Below are 21,357 nucleotides of genomic sequence, written 5' to 3' on the forward strand. Positions count from 1 at the left end.
TGCCTGGTTGACGCTCAGAATACCTCAAATGACATTATTATAATGTCATATATGTAAGTACATTAGGCCACATGAAACATTCCCTAGATGGTGTTCTCCCTTAAGAAAGCATGCTTGCCAGCATGCTTCACTCAAAAGACAGGAATATTTAATTTAGTGAATGCTAACTTTAATTGGTAGTGCAAAGGTGTAATTTACCACAGTGTAGTAACTCACAGAATTTCACATCTGTACAGATTTGGGTGCATGCCATCTGTAAGACACCTGTACGTTTTTCCAGAAAGGCTTCTGAAACTGGACACAAACTACACTGTATGAAATCACATCCCAAGTCAATACAAACACTGCATCTAAGAGTCAATATTTATTTGAGTAATAACTTACAAAATTTAACAGATTTAATTTATGTAAGGAGAGCTAGTTTATTAAACATTTTACAGATTTTTTTTGTTCACAATGTAATACACATCAAGATCTCGACAGTATTAAAATAATACTTGGCACAGTTATAAATAATATACAAAAAAATCCACAGCTTAAAATGTAGTGATGCTGTTTTACACATTAATTGAAAAAAAATCTGGTGGACATCAAAGAATACAAAAACCTGCAAAGAAACAGCACATGTTTAGGGCCAAGACAAAATTCCTATTTATTCTACCTATGTCAGATTAAGTTGGTCTGATCTGCTGTTGGTCTAGATCAGCTTAAATTTCAGAAGCAACGCAGTTTTGGTTCAACAAGTGAATTTTAAGTTTGATAACTTGACAGAAAAAATGCTGCATAGTTGGCTCCCCCCTGCTTGCTTTATGATTTCATATCAACAATTCAGTGTTACTCAAGACAAGTTACATTTTGCACTGGAAACTTCATACATTCCAAATCCATATATGCATGTTAATTTTCACAGCTACCTACTATTGCTCAGATCCTGCAGGTCTCAACAAATCTGTCACCAGAGAGCTACTGACATGGAAATAGTGCAGAACTTCCTACGTGCACCTCTTCTTTTGCAAACATTTTTGACATGGAGCGCATGATACAATTCATGGCATTTAATGCTACTGGGCAAATGTGACCAAAACTTGCATCACGCACTGAACTGCTCCTCTGGTGGCTGGGTGATATTTTATAAAGTGTACTGATGCTCCTCAAGTCAACCGACCCCCAACTAAAATGTGAAAAAATAAATGAATGAACAAATATGCAGAACATCATTGGTGATTAAAACAAACCATAGTGCAAAGCTTTCATGCTTTTTTCTGATTAGAAAAAAATATGAATAACTGAAGTCAACTGTTTTCACAGAAATAGAGCATGTTTTTGTTAGGATTACAAATTTTGTCTGACAACAGTAGCCAAAGCTTCTTCACCCCTATACCCAAACCTCTCCTGTTAAAAGTGTCCAAGACAACATTGATTTTTCCAGTATTAAACATTCAAGGACTCTGATGCTGCACTTCTGTAAATCCTGATATCTGGTACTTGCAAACTAAGTGTGTGTCTTGAGATCAATGAACAACTACAGAAAAAATGTTTACTTGCAAATACTGAACATCAACTATTTACAGTTTCACTGCTCCTCCTACTAAGGCAAGGGCCGGGAATACCACTAGATTGCTTTATTATCTGTAATCTGTGTATTACAGAAAACGCTAATTTTGCCAAGCATCAAACATGCAGTGAATTTGCAGGGCATAATGCCTATTAACAGCAATATTTAACATCACTAAAAGCTCATTAGATATCTTCCTATACTTTTTTTGGTTGAATAAAATGAAAATGAGCAGCTTTAAATACACTAAACACACACTCACAGAGAGAAAACTATTTGATAAATTATTTATATACAGATACACATTCTTTACACTGGTCTCAGACGTCTGCTTTCAGGACCCTCCCCAAACTCCCCTCACAGGTTCCTTGAACCACTGAGTTGCTACAGCACTTAGAAGAGAACTAAACTGATTCTCAGTCTCTCTGTAAACAATAGTTAAGGAAGCAGTGAACAATTCACTATGAGTATATGAAAACACCATAACAAAAATCAGTGCATCACATTCAAGAAAAGCCCCTTTGGAATGCAATTTCAGATCATTCCTTACCTTCCAAACACATCTGTAGCATGAGAACTTAAAAACAGAAATTAAGGGTGATTTCCACGTGCCAATACACCATCTTCCTCAGAACACTGCTCTGCATTTTCTGTGTGCACGTGCCGTTATGGGGATTCTTAATTTTTTGTTTTTGTTAAAGTTTGGGTTCCATTATTTCACATCCAAATGAAATAAGCATTTCAGGCAACTTTGGGTTCTTCTTCTCCAATTGCATTCAATTTTAAACTATCCTGTCTTTTAATAATTGAGACTTTTGCTTTTACATCTGTGGTATCCCCCATGTAATTTCTCTTCCAATGTGTCTCCAAATACACTACACTGTACTGTACGAGGACCAAACCTAATACTAAAACATTGCTAGTTTGTAAGTTGCTTATACAATGACTTCAAAGATAATGATTTTTTCCCCACTTTTTTCCCTGAACATTATATACTGTAAACTAATTTTACAGGTGCATCATGCATTTAGGCAGGGCTTTAACTTTGACAGAAAAGCTTTCCTTATTGGCGCAGCTGTTTATTTCAGACTACATTATTTCAGAACAGGGTTGTTACAAGTATTTAGTTGTACCACTAACTGGTGGCAAAAACAATCACCAAAAAACGTGGGCAACATATTTTTACTCAACATTACCTGACGTGCCCTACTGCTATAACTTGACATGTTACAGGGGATTCCCACCACAGGCTGTTTATAACAGTACTGAAAAGCACATTTTTCAATGTACATCTTACAACAGAAAATCTGTATTTAAAAAATTACATTACAGGAACTACAACATAGCGATCAGTGAACTCTGTATCATGAAATTTAGTTTTATATTCTAGATTCTTGTTTCAGTGGAATTACTGATATTGGGATATAAATTTTTCTGCTCAGCACAATGTAACTACTTATGTCAATATTTCAATAATCTCATGCTCCATTGTGAAAGACTTTAAATAAAAAACTTGATAACAAATACTGTGAATATGTTGTTATGAATAATTCTCATGTTAAGAACTGTTAAAATCCCTTTTTGATCTTCCTCCTCTTCCTTATCAGATTTGGCAGTTTATTCTGTCCATTTTTACTTTTGTTAATAAAATTCTGATGAAGAGAAGGTACCTTTATGATTCATCATCAGCCCTACACATAGCATGCTACTCTTCAAGGGATGCGGAGTCGAGAGAGAGAGAGAGGGAAAATTTTCCAGGCACCACTCAGGATGATATGCTCACAGGATGAAGGTGGTGCTACACCAGCTGGTAGCCTGATCCTGAAGTTTGGTCATATTCTATTGTATACTGCCTTGTCCAGTCCACAATAACAGGCCGAAAAAGACCACAGCATCTGAATTCAAAGAAGTCTATAATGTTCCTTATACATCCATGGCTAAAAACAAAAGAAAAACACACATTAGCAAGCAATATCATAGCTCATCTAACAAAGTACATAATCTTTTGCCTACCTACAAATTTGTTTCTTCACCCTTAAAGTTTCTGACTTTAGAAAACGAACTCTGTTCAGAATTTTTCTCATACTTGATAAGCAAGTTGATGAGTAAGTTCTGAAATAAGAAGTGGTCACCAGACTGGTAAATGTTTGATCCTTGGGCATAATCAAGACACCAACTTTCTCACACTATCTACCAAAACATGTTTTTAGCAGTCCATCACCATGTAGCACAACCTGGTAGTTCAGATCATGTTTTAAGAGGACAGTTGCATTGTACAGATGGATGCAAAACAAAATGGCATGCAAATGAATGTCTTCCTAGAAAAATTTCCATATTTATTGGTATCTGTTTCTGCATACATACTGGTTCACCAGCTGCAGGTCTAGAATCAACCAGGCCCCTTGACAACACAAAATTAAGAAAACATGATCTGAATTAAATGAACTATTCAAGCACTTTCTGTGCCTGAATCAATTAACTGTCAAATATTTAAGAAACCTCATAAAAACTCCCAACATGCTGGGGATTTTTAACTTAATTAGACATGGGCTTAATAGATCATAGTTTTCTGGAAGAGAAGCTCATGTAATGATATATGAGAGACAGGTCTAAGCAAAAAGGAGATGAAACTATTTGATGTCAATGCTTCATGTGACAGGTGATGCCAAGTCAGTTATTTCAGACATCTGGTGTTATTTTCAGGTGCAATTTTTATAATAGCAGCTATTTCAGTTAAAATGGTTTGTGAATGTGACAGCAATTTGGGATCAAACCAGCACTTTTTTCTTATCCTGTGCACCACCCTGTGTTTTCCAGGCAAATTATTTGGTTTGTTACAACTCTAATCTGTAGGAACACTGCAACTACACAGAGATGCTTGTCTGCTTCTCTCAAGTTTTCTATGAAGAGATATTAAAAAAATTCCTAGTACAGAAATCCATCTGCTACAGAACAGAATCACAGAATGGGAAGGTTGCATGGGACCACAGTGGGTCCCTGGTTCAACCAGGGTCATCCTAGAGCTCATTGCACAGGATTGTGTGAATCCATGCTGACTGCTCCTGATCACAATTCCCATCTCCTGTCTCCTTTACCCTGTGTGGCACCAAAAAGAGCAGCAGCTCCTACAGGAGACACAGCATGTGCAACAGGATGAGATGTGCTTTTTTCTTTTTCCAGCTCCTTTTGTAACATGCTCTCAACCCACCAATATACCAGCTTCATGCCTTCATTTATGTCCTGCTTTCGCTCCACAAGCTGCTCCATAACCCTGTATTCCATCTCAGTGCTATTTCATCCCCAAGCCCCCATCTTTCATCTTGAACCCTCATCACTACAGATACCCGAATCCCAATCTACTCTTTTACATACTGATGCCCAAAAACTGTATGCATCAGCTTGCTCTCACCCATGCAACACCCACTTCAGTTCCTGGGACATCCTGCTCCCTTCCCCACAAACAGCTTTGGCCATGCTCTTCCTGATGAATAGGAAGAAAGTGAAGTCTCTCTTCTCACAGTAGAGAGAAAGGGGAGTTACTGCACAGAGCAACTTCACCAGCACAGTAAGTATTACTCAGGAGAAAGTGCCCAGTGTAGAAATGAATGTCCAGGTCAACACAGACATGCTGCAGTAAGCAACTACCTCTGGTTTGAGCATCTGCTTTATAAAGATGATACTTATTTCCCCATCAACTCTACAGTGAAATACAACCACTGCTGGAAAGCATTCTCTTCTGTGTTTGTCCACCCTACACTATGAAATTAATCACTTCCTTTAACTGGATAGAATGTGTAACTGAAAATAGCTGACAAGATTCAGCACTCCAAGTAGAGAAAATAGTCTGGAAGTGTTCAGGAGTGTTCTGCTTCAACAAACAACATGATTCAAATGTATGCAAGGCTACACAAATACGAAAATTGTACGTGCTTCAAAACTTACTTGAATGGGCTTTCAATAGATGTGGTTGTAACTTTAAAGTGCTTATATCTTCTTGCATTCATCCTTTCATTTGTTGTGATACCCAAGCAAGATATCTTAAGACAGGAAGAATAAGTATTTTAGCTCACATAAAAACATGTAACCAAGTATTGCACAAGACAGACTGAAAAGGGACCAGATTTACTGGTTTAAATTTGTTTTTAAATTAATTTTTAAACAAATGAGTTTTTGACTGGAGAAATTATCAGGAGCAAACATAAACCATAAGACTTTGAAATTGATATATGTTGTAAATGACAAATACTGTAAAAATGGAGGACAAAATTTAAACTTCCTGAAAAGTTTTATCTAAGCCTTACAGGATAATCTTTCCAGAAGATTTCCTGGAAATAGAAATTAAGTCTCATGGTTCATTAATGACAAGTCATCCTTCAAGGCTTTCAGTATGACTTTTCTTTCCATAGAAAGGATAAAAAAAACACCAACTTGGGTTTGGTCAGACTAGAGAATAACAATATGGCATCAACTCACACTGAAGCAGTGTAAGAAATTACTGCATCCTCTTTCAAGCTACCACTCCCTTTCTGTTAATAATGTACAGCATTATTATAAATTTGCCCCATGGCTCTTATCCTCTATTAGTCTTTGTTGCCTTTTTCTTGTCTGTTTTACCTTTTTGTCATTCTGAGAATGGGAACTAGGAGGTAGGTATTTTAACCTCTTGCACAAAAAAAAAAAAAAAAGGCCATGTGACTTAGAACTGAATGATGCCTAATACTGAGAGACAGCAGATGCTTGCCTCCTCCAGCAAGGCTGAGAGATTAAACACTTGGTCTAGCACAATGAACATGAAAATTTAAATGACAGAACTATTTGACATTCTTATGTCACTCCCAAGACACGGCATTATGAGTGAAGTGCCCTTCCATACCTGGTACATCTGACACATGAGTAACACAGCCACCCACATGAAGTGAAACACACTGTTTAGAAACATCCAAAACATCCACGGAGAACAGGTAGCAATCTGTGTAACGTAGGTCCAAAATCCATCCTTTGTGTAACTTGTCTCACAGTGGAAACCCCAGTCTAGAGGAAAAAAACCAGTCAAAAATATACAAAGATTTAAGGTATGTTTGTTTTACAGCAACATATAATGCCCACATTAAAATGTGTTAAATTAAATAAGAAAATGACAAGTGCCAGAATTCTGAGCTTTACTTGCTCTCTCTTCCTTTCCCAGCTCGTTGAATACATGACACATGCACATACTTGTCTGTGATGAAGAAAAAAAGATCTAGAACAAGAAAAACATCTTCTAAATTAAAATACCCAATATAATCAAATATTAATGTGCAGTTCAATTCCAGGATAAAAATACCCAAAACCCTGATAAGGCAAAGATCTATAAAAATCCATATGAGGAGATAAAGTATTTAGAAGCAATTAAAAAAAAGCCAAAAAATCACATTTACTCACAAGAGATACATCCATAGATCATCCAGCAGATCATAAAAAGCAGGAAGAACAGGTATCCCATAAAATAACGATGGTTCCCTGCTCCTAAAGTTGCACAACAGGGACCAAATTACGACACTTTCAGCAGCAGAAAGACAACATTACACCAGAAAGTTTAATTGCTTGCTTAGAAGTACTGCTTATTATTGTATATAGAAACATTATGCTACAATATTAAGCCCCTATTACTTCAAGACAGTGAAATTAGCTGGTTTACTTATGATTTTTCTTTTATTTCTTAGACAACAAAGCAACTTGTCTTTAATTTTCTGTAATGTTACAACTGCAATTCAGTAATTCATTTGTAACCTCTTTCATGAACTAATAAAATTATTGATAAGACAATATTTAGAGCAAAGTTGCTGACAGCTGTTGCAGAGCCCTTAACAGCCAGGAATTGAAAACTGGTAAGTATTTTTTAAAAGCCACTGAAAAACCATCAAACTATGGAGTTCACTTTGTTACAAGTAACAGAAATATGAACAAATATACAACTTTCCTTGATAATAAACTAACTCAAATCTTATGTTTGGATGCCTGACGAAGCTAGCTAAAAATAAAATATTTAGTAAAACTTGTAAAACAAATACCTGTAACTGAACAAACAAGGCCTAGGAAACCTAGCTATAACAATGAATGGGATAAAAACCACTCTGCTTTAGACAGAATTCTAATGAAAGAAAACTCAGTTACTAAAAGACTGATCTATTTTTAACAGTAGTAGAGCTAAAAATATGCCTCTTATGAGAGTACATCATAATTCTTAAGTATTCAGCCTTCCTTCTGTTGGTAAAATATGTCCAGTGTTGCAACCTTCCAACAGCTCCAGGCTGTAAACTAAACCCACAGAGATGATAATGGGCTACAAAAGATTTGGCTGTCATCATTTACCAGCACAGCATTTACTTCTTTATTATGTCAAATGTTTTCCCTGCTAAAACAAGAGCATCCTCTGGAGGCAGAAAATAATCAAGCGCTTTTAGCAAGTGAGCTGAAAGACTGTATAAATAAGAGATGAGGAAAAACACATATAACACAAGCTAGACTAAACGCAAGACACTTCCTTGAAAATCAAACAAGTTCCTGAAAACACAAAATTATGTTGTAATATTGCCTTCGATCACCTAAGGGCATATGAGAAAGTGGTGGGAATGTTCCTAAGGTATCACTTTCATCTGCATTCTAAATTTCAGAACTGTTAAGTTTCATAAAAGACATTCTGTAAAGAACACAGAAGTTAAACAGTGGCCTAGAAGCCCATCTGAGAAGCATCTGAAGGGATGCTTCTTTCAGCAACATCTTCAGTGATACTAAACAAAATTCTGCCTAACAGAAATCCATATGTGTGAGGTAAAAACATGTAGCTTTTAAAACTATAAATTAAATAGTACAATCTTGATCGCAGTTTAAAAAGAAAAGAAATGTGAAATAAACTGGAGAAACTGTATTTGGAATAAGATTAGGCAAAACACAGTACTGTGCTCTACAGCTGCCTCCTGGACTGGCAGGAATAAAGTCATCCTCTGCAGTTAAAATAAAATTTTAAGAACCGTAGAAAAACATAATGTTATTTTGATACTCCATTTAGAATATAAATACAATCACTTCCAGAGATTTGCTTGCTGTATTTTAACTAAAATTTTGAGGAAAACAATTTGCTCTAGTTGCCAATTCCTTTCTTTTTCTAATAGTCTCCACTTTTTGTCAACCTCTTAAAAATGGTAAAAATATTCTAGGTCTCTTTATGTGCCAAGTTTTATCCCCAAAGGATTTATTTTAAAGTGTCTGTAAACACTCTTACAAGATTTCTCAGTCCTATCTTTAGCAACATTCTTATCTTTTTAACACATTCCACACACATCCAAATTCCACCTTTCCAGAAAGGCATGATTCATGTTTCCCTTTTTGGCAAACATACCACAAATGCTGTTTTAAGAATGGATTCTGTTTTGCAATCCCATGCTTAGAGTGACCACGTACCAATCTGAGACAGAGAAGCCATATAAGGTTGTTCAGACCACCACTCCTTCCAGTTCGCTCCAGCTCCCATACTGTGATTTCTAATGCTTTTTCTCAGCATACTTTCAAGGGCCCCAAGGTTTACTTTTACTTCCAGTTACCCTACTCTGTACACCACCACTAAAACACAGATTCTACTTTTCCATCATCGCTGTGACTTAAAAACCATTTCCTCCGCCTACCCTAATCCCATCACTCATACACTCATTACACACAAACTAAGGGTTTTCCTTCCCCGTTTGTTTTTTGGGTTTTTTTCTGGTTACAGATTAAAATACTGGATCTTTCTGTTCCATTGACACATACTCCTTGGTATCTTGTAAAACCTGAGCCCATGCTCCCCTGCCTGTCTGAATTAAAAATTTCTTAGTTTTTCATTGTAAAACATCTAAAATATAAACCAAAAATATCTCAGATAGTAACATCTGTAGGAAACATAAGACAGAAGGGGGTGATATAAATTGATCTCAATGAGACTTTAGAGATGTTCCATTACAATTTAAATGCCGAGATTTTACTCTCCATTTTCAGATCAAACTACTCTGATTATTCATTATTATATCTGTTTGAAAGGACTACAATGAAGCATTTACGAAACAGTCAACTGTCTGTGAACCCAGGTCTTAACTCCTCCCCAAGATTAAAGTTACCTCTGCTTGTGTCCTAAAAAATTAAACACGTGAAGCAAGCTGCACTCATTTCCTAGCTGAGAGGTCTTCAGAGCTCCCTGCATAATAATGGTTTTCAAATAAGTTTCTCAAAAAATATGACTGGAAATAGCAGCATTTAGAGACTTTATTTCTGTTCTATATCCATTCATTTCATAATCACTGGGGAGAACGAAAGACAACCCGGATGGTCGAAAAGAGGTGGATACCTCAATAGGAAGTCGTTCTGGTTCTAACTTGTATAATCATACCAATTTTAAATACACATACTCTACCAATAAGCTACTGCATATTGGTCAAAATGAAAAATTTCGTCTTATGCAATGGATAATAATCAGTTGTGGAATTGGGACATACGTTTTCAGCAGTAAAGCTTTGAATCTTTTCATTACTAAACTTCATGTCAATTAAAATACATATGTAGCAAACTGAGTTAGACACAGAACAATTTTGAGGACAGGCATATAATAGACAATACAAATGAGAATAATGCAGCGAATCACATGTAGAAAAGGAATTAAGCTCAATATTGAAAAGCTTTTCTTAAGAAGCCAAGTCACTTCCACTGTGAAATGAGAACAGGCAAGACCTTGTAGAGCATTTTAGCAAATTGCTCACCTACACAGTTCCCCACCCACGGGCAGTGGTGATCAAACTTCGCTATACATCGATTGCAAACACCGCAGTGTTTGGACCTCACTGGCTTCCGTATCTGCAACAGATAACAAATGTTTGTTTAGAAAAGCAAGTTACCCTGATGTATTTTAAATAGAAGAATACACAAACCCTCAATTTAAATGTAAATTGATTGTGCTATTGTTAATTCCTCAGAGAACTTCAAACTTGAAGCTAATTCTAAAGGCAATCCCAGCTATTCAGCTTAATCTACACACTTTTTAACACAAACATCCTTAAAACTGCACTGAAATTATTTTCACTTTTTTTTCTTATATGAAGAACTATTTTTCTCATACAAAGCTCTTCTATCACCTCCAGCAATTGAGCTTTGTAAGCAACCAGCTTCATTTCAGCTTTTAACAATGAAAATAAAGAATGAGCCTGAGTTGCATGATTGTGTACCATTCATAACCAAGCTCTAACATAAACTTTTCAGGTTATTTTCTAAAGACAGAAATATGACTCAACAAGCAGAACTTGATGGAACTTAAAATGCTAAATTACTCCCAAGATTTTTTCTTGAAAATTTATGTCTTGAAGGAAATGGTCTGAAATATACATGTATACACACACGTAATTTTTAATGTGCCACATCTGTATATAATTTTCCAGCTTCAAATTTGGAGATACAAACAGCATTCATGTTCCACATACATCAGAGCTTTGCAGTGTTAACACTGATATGCTTGAGCATTTTGTATCTGCTAGTTAACTTCCAAAGAAAAAGCATGTTATATTTGCTTTACAAAAATTAAGATTTCTTCCCCCCATCCTGACTATTGCCAGATAGAGAAAAACACTTCATTTTTGAAAAAATATTTTACTAAAAGCACAACATAATTTTACTGCGAATTATGGAGTAGTAGAATGTCACATGTGATTTTTCTAACTTGCTAGGTGTATAACCAACCAACCTGGTAGACATACTGGATACTTAAATTTTGACACTGGTAAGTTATTTCCAAAGGGATAATTTTTTTCCTCTCACTGTTACTTTTCTTTGTGTACATATTATGTATTGAAAACACTGCTTAGATTAAAGAGTACAAATAAATTCTCCCTTTGAAACTGCAAACAGGTCAAATGTGTGTTCATTACAGGAACACTAATTTTGGCTTAGCAATAAAGCAAAAAAAAACAGCGAAACTGATCAAGAAATATACTACCAAGCAGGTACTGCAGAATATACTGAGGTCCAGACTTCCTGTCTCTGCAAGTTCAACTATTGTCTGCAGGAAAAATAAAAATTGGAATTTAGCATATAAACAAATGGTGACAACCATTTTCAGACCTGTGGCTGTGAACCCTTTATTTCAGGTACTTTCTACACACAGGAAGAAATTAATTTCAGATGAAATTGATTTTGAATCTACTTTATTAAACCAATATGCATATTTACTTCTAAATTAATTCTAGTTTATACTTACTCCTAGTCACCTACTGTGATTTCAGTGCTGCTGGTGTGACTTTTGACATCCTGGACAATTTCATTATGAGTTCCTCTGATTTCAGTGGGAGTATAACACTACACTACAGACTAACAAAAGGATGCAAAAACAAATGTGCATGGTCTGACACTCAACACTGGAGTTCAGTATTGTCCACAAACAAAATCCCAAACCTGAGGAGAACAGAACTGAACAAGAGCAGATGAAGAGCTTTTAAATGTGTCTTGTGCAGGCCCAGGATCACTTCAGTTAGATCCATATCATTGTGCTTTGTAAACCTTTGTCTACCTTCTATGCTTTTGAACTATAGGAATATCTTATTTATTTATACCTTCACTTGCTTTAAAAGTGATTTGGGTTATTTTGTAACACAGAATGAAGGACATGACATATTAAAACAACAAACATCTGAAATTATTGCTTACTACACATTTCTAAACATAATTAACATGTTCATCTGAAATGAAAAGAATTTTCTTACTTGGTTATTTCAAAGCTAAAGGCTAACTCAGCATTAAATACTTGAAGACAAATTATGAAAATGTTATGAAGTGCTACACTGCACGAAGGTAGCACACATGTCCTACAGTGGTTCATACTCCTGGTAACAGAACATTTTACCATATGGTTAGCTGCAATGTAAGAAATCCAAAACATCCACAGCCATATGCATCTGCCCCAAGAAGTTACATTTTGCAATTCCTACCCAGTTCAACAAGGCTTTTGGAACCACACTCGCCTACTTAAGCAAGTAGATTAAATAAACTGCATATTTGTGCAATTTGCTGAATCCAATCCAAAGTGTCATAGTTGACTGCTCTACTTAATCTAGTCCAGTTGAAGGAGTAGAATTTAGTTGGGAATTTACTTTGGCAACTGGCAATAACAGAAATGGAATTTTCAGAGTAAATCCAAATCTGTATATTGACTAAGAACTCAGCTATAGCCTATTGCAGAACACAAAAATTATTTCATTGACACCATCCTTTTAATGGCTATTATATTTTCATTCCTACATAAGAACATAACTCCAAGTGGTCTGATGTTGATTCACACAGGTCTTTTCACAAATAACCATGAAGTAGAAGCTCAAAGTTAATTTTAGGTGGAATGTTGGCTTCTAGGAAACTTAAACAAAACAAAACACTTTTGCTGCTTGTATAATTTTGGCATATTCAATGCTCATTTTGGCTGCTGAGAACAATATACTTAAAATAACAATATGAGATGCTAATAATGATACAATGTCTTGGATATCATTAGATCACCCACATTTTCTCTGACATTTATGCCAAAAAAAAGGCCACCCCAAACTGCCTGGGGTTATGGCTGTTTTAGCTTCAAAATGTTTGTCAGTCTAATACTTTTACATACAAAGGTAAAGAAAATTAGAGGTGCTTAGAAGTCTGGAAATTTTTCATAAAATTAACTAACACTTTTCCCATAATGGGCTATTTGTTTCAGTATGGCAAAAGTCTGAAACTTCACATTTCCTTTTTCACTTAATTGCTTTTCAAACTTTCAATATTGAAAATTCAAGTTACAATTTTATTTTGCTACTCAAAATGACTAATATGTAATCTTGCACCAGTTAAGACTTGAAATGCATTCCACATGTTAAAAAATAAATCTGGAAGACTTTTCAATATTTTAAACTTTTTTTTATACAACTTACTGAAATGCAATGTACTGAATAGTAAACTAAATACTCCGATCAGCTGGTGGAAGGCTGCTGAAGAACAAATTCATATCTCTTGGCCTTACCTTTTTCTTTTGTTCTTCCGTGGCTTTGATGATTCCTGGATCAGATTTCCAGGATTTTCCAAAATTGTAGAAAAGTGCAACGCTATTAGCAAGGAACGGAAGGTGTATAAAGAAAAAATTGAGATGTGTTTACAGTCAAGGAATCTCAAGTGTAAAACTGAATTTCCTCTTCAACATTCTCACTGATAATTCTGATACAAAATTTAACTAAATTTAAATTTTACTAATGCCCTTGAGTCACTGTCTTCAGAATTAACAAAATTCAGCACTGCTGTAAGAACTAGCTTGGTACTCAGCATTTGCCATTGCTTGACCTTCAAAACTTACTTTTCAGAATGGTCTGTTCCATAAGGTCTTTCTAAAGCCCTTATCATTCTAAAGGATGAATAACGATAGTTCAGTTTTTGTAACTGTTTTCCCTTTTAATTAAATTAAATCCCATGAAATTTATCTTCTCAATAACTATTTCCTGTTTTCAGAATAAACATTTTGGAGCTCTATTTATAAAACAGACATTTGACTGCCTATGTCTTCACTGGCTTGACATTCCTATGATATCACAGGACAGGCTGCTTCTGGCCATAGAAGGAATTTTGCTGCAATGGCCACTGTTGCACAGCAATCATGTCCCAACACCACTTATCTCCAAGAAAGGTAGTGTCTGAAACCTGGTCCTGTAATAAGGCAATACACATATTTTGCATCACTGAAAGTTATTTTTAACATACTAATATGTCTAATACTTTAAAAACTACAGGATTTATTATTCTCTAGAAGTGTTTATAAAATCACTTACCATAAAGACAGAAAATAGCCATTTGTTTTAAAATACATTTCCTGCATTCAATGTCTTGCCATGTAACATGCTAGTCTTACAGCACTGGACATTTCTTCAGAGAATTAAAACATTTTTAGCAGTGATATTGAAAAACCAAATACTTCAGATACTTCTCTTCCACAAAAGGAAAATTATTTATTCTCATAAACCTACAAAAGACCTGACAAAACTGAATGAAGGCACCTGGTGTCACTGCCACTTACAACTGCCAGAAGATGCCCTAGACAAATCTGTGGTGGCAGAAGCCTCTACAGCATTATCCAAACAAAAAGGACACCTAGTGCTCAGGCAGAAAACACTACACACCCTAATTACACTGTATTTTGAGGAACTTAGGTACATTCAGATCTAAATAGCTTGCGATGCAAAAGAACCCAGAAATGCAAACAGATACAAGTTTGTAGAAGTCGTCTCTTTTTGACTTCTGTAATGCTAAGGAAGTCTCATTGTTCATGTCAAGTGTATCACAAATAATTTTTGTTTTCCTCTGGTTGGGGCAAGGAATTGGCTGTGAATTTCTAATAAAAAATATTGGTAAGCTAAATTAAAATTTTAACAAAGTATCTTATATAGTAGAATGTTAGTATAGCTTACTAAAAGCAATTAATCTTTCCAGTAACAAGATGTTTCCTGCAAGTTTATAACAGGGGAAAAAACACCAGCTATACTATAACCTAAACATTCACAGTTCTATTTTATACATTAGAGATTAAAAGCTCTGACATCAAAATTTACACAAACCAACCTCCTATTTTTTTCTAAAGCTACCTGCTGCCAAGAATAAGCTGGTGCAACTGAACTGCTTAGCTAGAGAGAGGTTACATTTTTTTAGAATACTAAAATAATTGCTGGTTTTTTTATAACAGTGAAAACTGATTTTCCATTAAATGTACCTTAATCAGACAACCATTACAAACAATGAAGGTACAACTGGAACCAATTTTATGACCCATTTCTAAACACCATACGTCATGTCTAGACTTTTAAAGAAGCTGTGAGAAAAGACTAAGAGGGTTTTTATAACCTTAATGCTTTGCAATTGTTTTTCTGCTAACTTAAATTTGAATAACCTGTAACAAAGCAGCAGTCCATTGTCTCAATGGACTTCTCCCCCATTTTACTCCCTCAAATACAGAGAGAACATAAGAGACACCCCACAGAACCTGTTTTCTCTGTCCTTTTATCAAGTGGTGTCAGATGAGTGCAATGCTGACACTGTAAATTGTGGCAGATAAGGGGCTACTGTGCTGCAGCTGGGAAACTATATGAGAATTTAAAAGTTTTCTTCAGGGTATTTCCAGCATGTGATGTAGGTAAACAACTTCAGGTGTTGGATTCACCTCACCAACTTAAAATCACTTAGTATGCCTTCACAGATATCAGGAAGGAAAAAAGCCATGTCCAATCTATCTTCAGTATCAAGATATTTAAATTATATAAGAGAAGCAGAGCCTTACAAGTGGCTATTTTTTGTCACTGGCTATGAAGAGTGCTTAAACTTCAGTACAGATGCCCGCACTAGAGGTATCTAAAATCATACTGAACTTCCTTCTGAAGTCTACTTTGAAAGAGATCTTAGCAACTTGCATCACAGACATCTCTCCAAACTCTTCAAATGTAAGAAATTCTTGTAGGTTTGCAATAGCTTCAGAGTAGAGTAGGGAATTGGTTCTCCAGGGACAGTGTCTCGTTTTGTGTTAACATCCTCATTTACAGCTACACAAGGAAAAAGTACATTACTATATTATTAAAGGCTGCAAAATGCGTAATATACCAGGCATTCACACCTCCTGCCTCACCACCAATTTGCTCCTCTTTTATGCAGTTTCCCCAGTTTTCATTGAGGGATAAAGCAGAAAAACCCACAAAACACTTCCTACTTTTAGTCCTGATCAATATTCTTTAATTATTAGAACAAGTACAAGATGCTGAAAATTATTCCAGGAATTGGAATGAAAAGGATCATCTCATTAAAAAGAAAATAAAAACCAAACAAGCGCCACACAACCCCTGAGTCAGGTAAACAAGGGATAATTTAATTTTTCATTGTGAACTGTAGTCTATTTAAAAGGCCCCAAATACATGCAGCTTCTTGCTATCAGGTATCACACAAGTCTGAGATCAAGCCAAAATGCACATTATAGACCCAGATGTGCCCTTTCACTAACCAAAAATCCTTTTCTCCTGCACAGAGAAATCTGCAGCCAGTGTAAGGAGTCAGAGATCAAATACATGCTAATAAACCTGCCAATTCACTGAATCACAGCATCACAGAATGGGTCAGAATGGGTCTCTTCCAGGCTGGAAGAGACCACAGTGGCTCATCTGGTCAACCTTCCTGCTCAAGTAGGTTCACACCAGAGCACACAGCACAGGATTGTGTCCAGACTGTTCTGGAAAACTGAGGAGAGACTCCAGAACCTCTCTGGGCAATCGGTTCCAGTGCATGCTCACCTTCATGGTAAAGAAGCTCCTTTTCATATTCAGGTGGAACTTCCTGTGCTTCAGTTTCTGCCCATTGCCTCTTGTCCTACTGCTTAGCACAATTCGGAAGAACCTGGAAACATCCTCTGACACTCTCTCTTTAGATTCTTATAGACATTGATGAAGTACCCTCTCAGCCATCTCTTTTTGAGTCCCAACAGGCCCAACTCCCTCAGCCTTTCCTTATAAGAAAGATACTCCAAATCCCCAGTTCATAACAGCTGTACATCTGGATCTAAGAGTCCAGGCAGGTAACAGCAGCTAGCTACATGAGAAGCCTCATTTGACTAGACATTTATTAGACAAAATCAGTTTGTAATTAACTGAAGCTCTGCAAAAGCCCTCTATCTCCATTTCTATCTGATATAAAAGAATCCCTTAGTCTACAAATTAATTCAGCCTATCTCCTCCACACTGGATTTTTTTTAACCATTTTTTTTTAACTTTAGTAAAAGTATTTAGACATGGAAACAGAACTTCTGGACAGCTGGGCCCAGAGTTTGAATTTTTGGGGTCTTTGGTTCCTGTAGAAAAACGGCTGCTGACTTATTTTTTTCTGCATGAAGACCTTTTGCTCTTTTCCTGAAACTAATTTTGGTAATAAAAATTTTTTTGACTGCTTAACTGTACCAATTAGCTTGTTACAGTTTTTTAAGTCCTATACAATTGTATCAGCTTTGTGAAAGAATGAAAATCATAATGGATTCTCTTACACACAGTTTTAAAATAATCACTAATTGAAGATGTGTGCAGTGTTTGTTTCCTTTAACCTAGACCCCAGCAACTGGTAAAGTACATTTGAAATAAGATAATCAATACAGTATTAGTCAATGATAAATTGTTTTAAAAAACACAAATTGCCTTATATAATCTCAAAATCTCAGCATTGCAGAAAGGATGCGACAGCCATAAAAGCTTGCTTAATTAAAACTGCACACTCCCATTTACACCAAATACAAACAGAAGAAAAAAATACTGTGAACAGTTTGGGTTACAGTAAACTCTGACATTTAAAAAAAAAAAAAGAGCAGTGTAAGAACCTTTTGACATAACGAGCAGTATTTGTTCAGCTGCAACTGAAAGGACTGCATGAACAACTGAGTTATAATCTTGGCAGAACATTTACAGGACACAAGAGAATGTTATACCTATAAATACTAAAGAAAAAGAAAAAAATGTGAAATTCTAGTCTCACATTATTAAAAGTGTAATTTTCAATAAGCTTTTTTCTTTTAAAAATAAAACTAAATTAAAACATAGTGACTTAGTGTGTAGGACTTTTGAGGGTATTTTTGCTCCTGCTCTGCAAACACTAGAAAACTAGAATACACTAATGGGGCAAGACATAAGTATCCTTTGTTACAAGCAAAATATAGTTAGAAGGATGCAGCAAAACAGTGGCAGGGAAGCATAGGACCATAAACTCACATATAGACTCAAAAATAGACAGATCATATTCCTCATTCCCTGCAAGAATAGGATTTCTACTTTATCAAATACACCAGACTCAGAAGCTGCTGAGAAAAATCCAGTAGAATGGAAACATTTACAAAAAGTTCAGTACATTTTCAATACTGGCTTTTTGAAAGACACATTATTAAACCTTAGAATTCAGAGATCTATTTTTATGTGACCACACTGAAATTCAAGAAAATGCACTGCAAATCCTTGGGTTTATTTTTCTTTATGATACACATCGCATCCACTGCCCTTTCCTGTCCCATTAGGATTAAACACACAAGAGTTGATGATCTTCCAGACACCTTCAACATATGTACAAGAAAAGAAAATTCTTACTAAACACCCTAATGTTAAAGTTGCACTTGCAGCAATTAAGATCATTATGTCATTTATAATATAAAGTTCCAGTAAGGCAATTCCTGATAGTTGTTTAAGGTTATAAATCCTCTTCCCCAAGCAAAAGACAGTCAGAATTTGTGAAAACTACTAGGACAGGTTTTATCACTCGAACAGAACTAAGTGTAAAGTAGTACTCTAGTCTGCTGTAAGCAATCATATAAAGCTGTAAAAATACAGGAATTCTTTATCCAACCACAATGCTATGACTCATGTTATAAAAATAGAGGAGGCATGCAATTTCTTTTTTGCAATAAAGCTACAGGGCTATTTTCCAGAAGAAGAATGAATTTGGAATCTTATTACAAAGACTTCCAATTAAAAATCACCAATTAAAGGAAGATGGCCTGAAGCACTTGGTCTCTAAAACTGCTTGTCAGAGAATTGTGTCAGCTCTAATGAAAGTAATTAGTAACTGAAGGTCTCAGATCACTACTTCTCTATACTATTGCAAAGGTTGGGAGACACCAGCTTGAGACAGAAGTAGGACAGTATTTCATTGACATTCTGAAGTCAGGTTTTATTAGGGTAATTGCCTATATTTCTAGTAAACAATTAAGATTATTCTATGCCAAAAAATATGCCAAACTTCAAGCTATTTAATCAGAATGAATTACAGAAATAAAAATCTAAGCAAGTTGATAGATATATGAATGAAATATGAGCTCCAGGACAAAAATCCCACAATTACAACTGTAAGAACTATATTAAACATCAAATCTCTACTTTGTTTTCTTGGCTACTGAAATTACAGAACCCAAGAAAGTTGTTTGAAAGTTTGCATCTATTTCCTTGCCATGGAAAACTAACATTCCCCACTGAATTCTGTCTCAGTTTCTACCTCCATGAGTAAGGGAAATTCATTTCTAGACAGACAATCAAAACCACAAAAATATGGCAATATGCTGAATCTCTATAATCTAGTATTGTTAATACACATTTTCAAAATAACTATAAATATAGTTATCAAATGCATCTAAAGTTTGCACAAAATGGAATTTCCAAAATGTTTAGGAAGCTCTAACTGTGAAACCAATTCCACTAGAACTGATACAGACCATGAACCAGCCTACTGTTTTCAGAACAGTGTCTAAAAAATGCAGTCAATTACATTGTGTCCCCTCACAGCCAGAGAATATTTTACAAAGTTGCTAACATTTCCTCCACCTAGGAAGTTGGTAAAGGATATTCTGCCGAGTACAGTAAGCAAGTTTTGAGGAAAATCTATTACTTACCAAAGCACAGCAATAGCATGCACATTTTTAAAGCGATAAAATAATTAACATTAATATAGAAAGCAAAGTTTTGTGGTGATTCCCTTTTTAAAATTATTATTAGTTTACTTAGTGTTATATGAATGATATAGCTGTGTAATTCCTCATACTATGAACATGAAAAAATACTACTGTACACAAAAAAGGATATCATTCCAAAACCAGAAGAACCACGTCACATACATCCAGAATTTTGTTGCCAAATATATTCCAAGAGGCAGTGCACTGTGCATGGAGTGATCAAAGAATGACCTGTAATGCAGGAACAATGTCACATGGTAAGTTTTGATTTATAAAACGTAAATCCTGAACTACTGCTTCAGGGAAACACTTCCTATTAAAATATGTATTATATGGGATTTTGCAAAATATGCCATACATACATTTTCCTCACTTTTCTGTTCAAAGTTCACAAGAAATTCCTTTTTTCAACCTGTCAAGACAGGCAGAATGAGTAAATACTGATGCTAAAACTACACTGTGCAAGCAGTCAGGAACCTGTGAGATTCTTAGCAACATGGACAGTGTTGCAAACTGCATTAAGTTTTGAGATTCCGGTGTAAAGACACTTTGGAAACCCATACAATGAAAACTGCACATTAAAATTATGTCCTTAAGAAAAAAAGCTTTAGAGACTTCAGTGTTATCAGCCTATATACTTGAAATATTTCAGATAATTCAATATTTTGCTTCTGATAGAGTTGCCAATATAAAGTTGAAAAAAAATCCAGACTAATTAATTTCCCATATATCACTATATTTGCCAAGTTCTAAGATAAAATGCTGCAACATTAATTTAAAAAAAAATTAAGCCATCAGAATGATTTTCACTTTCTTACACTTTTGCATTTTAAAGACTCGTCTGAATAAAGTTGCATACAGTGAGACAAACTAGGTGAATAACTAGGCTACCCCATATTCAAGAAGAAATTGCTACAAAACCTATGGAAAACAACACTCTAAACAACCAACCCCCCTGAAAGAAAATTTCTGCATCATCTGCCTAAACATCCTGATATTGATCAATTTTGCTTTTTGCGCTGGTGATTCCCTCAGGGCTGCCACAGACAAGTGTGTGCAGAGAGTAGTTTCTATTTCACTTCTTTACTCCCTTACAGTAACTCTCTCTGCTCTAGTGGAAGTTCCTTAGGTCTTTGGAAAAAACCCTGTAAGGAACATGTGCTCATTCGATGAATAATAAGTGAATATACATTTGGACAAACAGTAGTTACTCTGCACTACTCTTTCCTTCAGTGACTTCTGTGCATTTTTGTGTGTGTGAAAGTAGGGAGGAAAACACAGCTAAGCAGAT

The 21,357-nt window shown here is 35.4% G+C and overlaps 1 protein-coding gene across 1 annotated transcript in view; it reads right to left on the reverse strand.

The window, feature by feature from the left end:
• Positions 1–351: 351 nt before the first annotated feature.
• The window catches only part of ZDHHC17 (zinc finger DHHC-type containing 17), a 96,943-nt gene continuing 75,937 nt past the window's right edge, over positions 352–21,357 (reverse strand). The window contains exons 10-17 of the mRNA XM_005419206.2: positions 20,197–20,297; positions 13,593–13,717; positions 11,547–11,609; positions 10,321–10,414; positions 6,977–7,060; positions 6,429–6,586; positions 5,498–5,592; positions 352–3,492 (exon numbers count right to left, since the gene is read on the reverse strand). Of these exons, the coding sequence (XP_005419263.2) occupies positions 3,354–3,492; positions 5,498–5,592; positions 6,429–6,586; positions 6,977–7,060; positions 10,321–10,414; positions 11,547–11,609; positions 13,593–13,717; positions 20,197–20,297 (859 nt within the window). The 3' untranslated portion in view covers positions 352–3,353. The remainder of the gene's footprint in view (positions 3,493–5,497; positions 5,593–6,428; positions 6,587–6,976; positions 7,061–10,320; positions 10,415–11,546; positions 11,610–13,592; positions 13,718–20,196; positions 20,298–21,357) is intronic.

The sequence above is a fragment of the Geospiza fortis genome, unplaced genomic scaffold (assembly GCF_000277835.1).
Source record: "Geospiza fortis unplaced genomic scaffold, GeoFor_1.0 scaffold166, whole genome shotgun sequence".
NCBI classification, from domain to species: Eukaryota; Metazoa; Chordata; class Aves; order Passeriformes; family Thraupidae; genus Geospiza; species Geospiza fortis.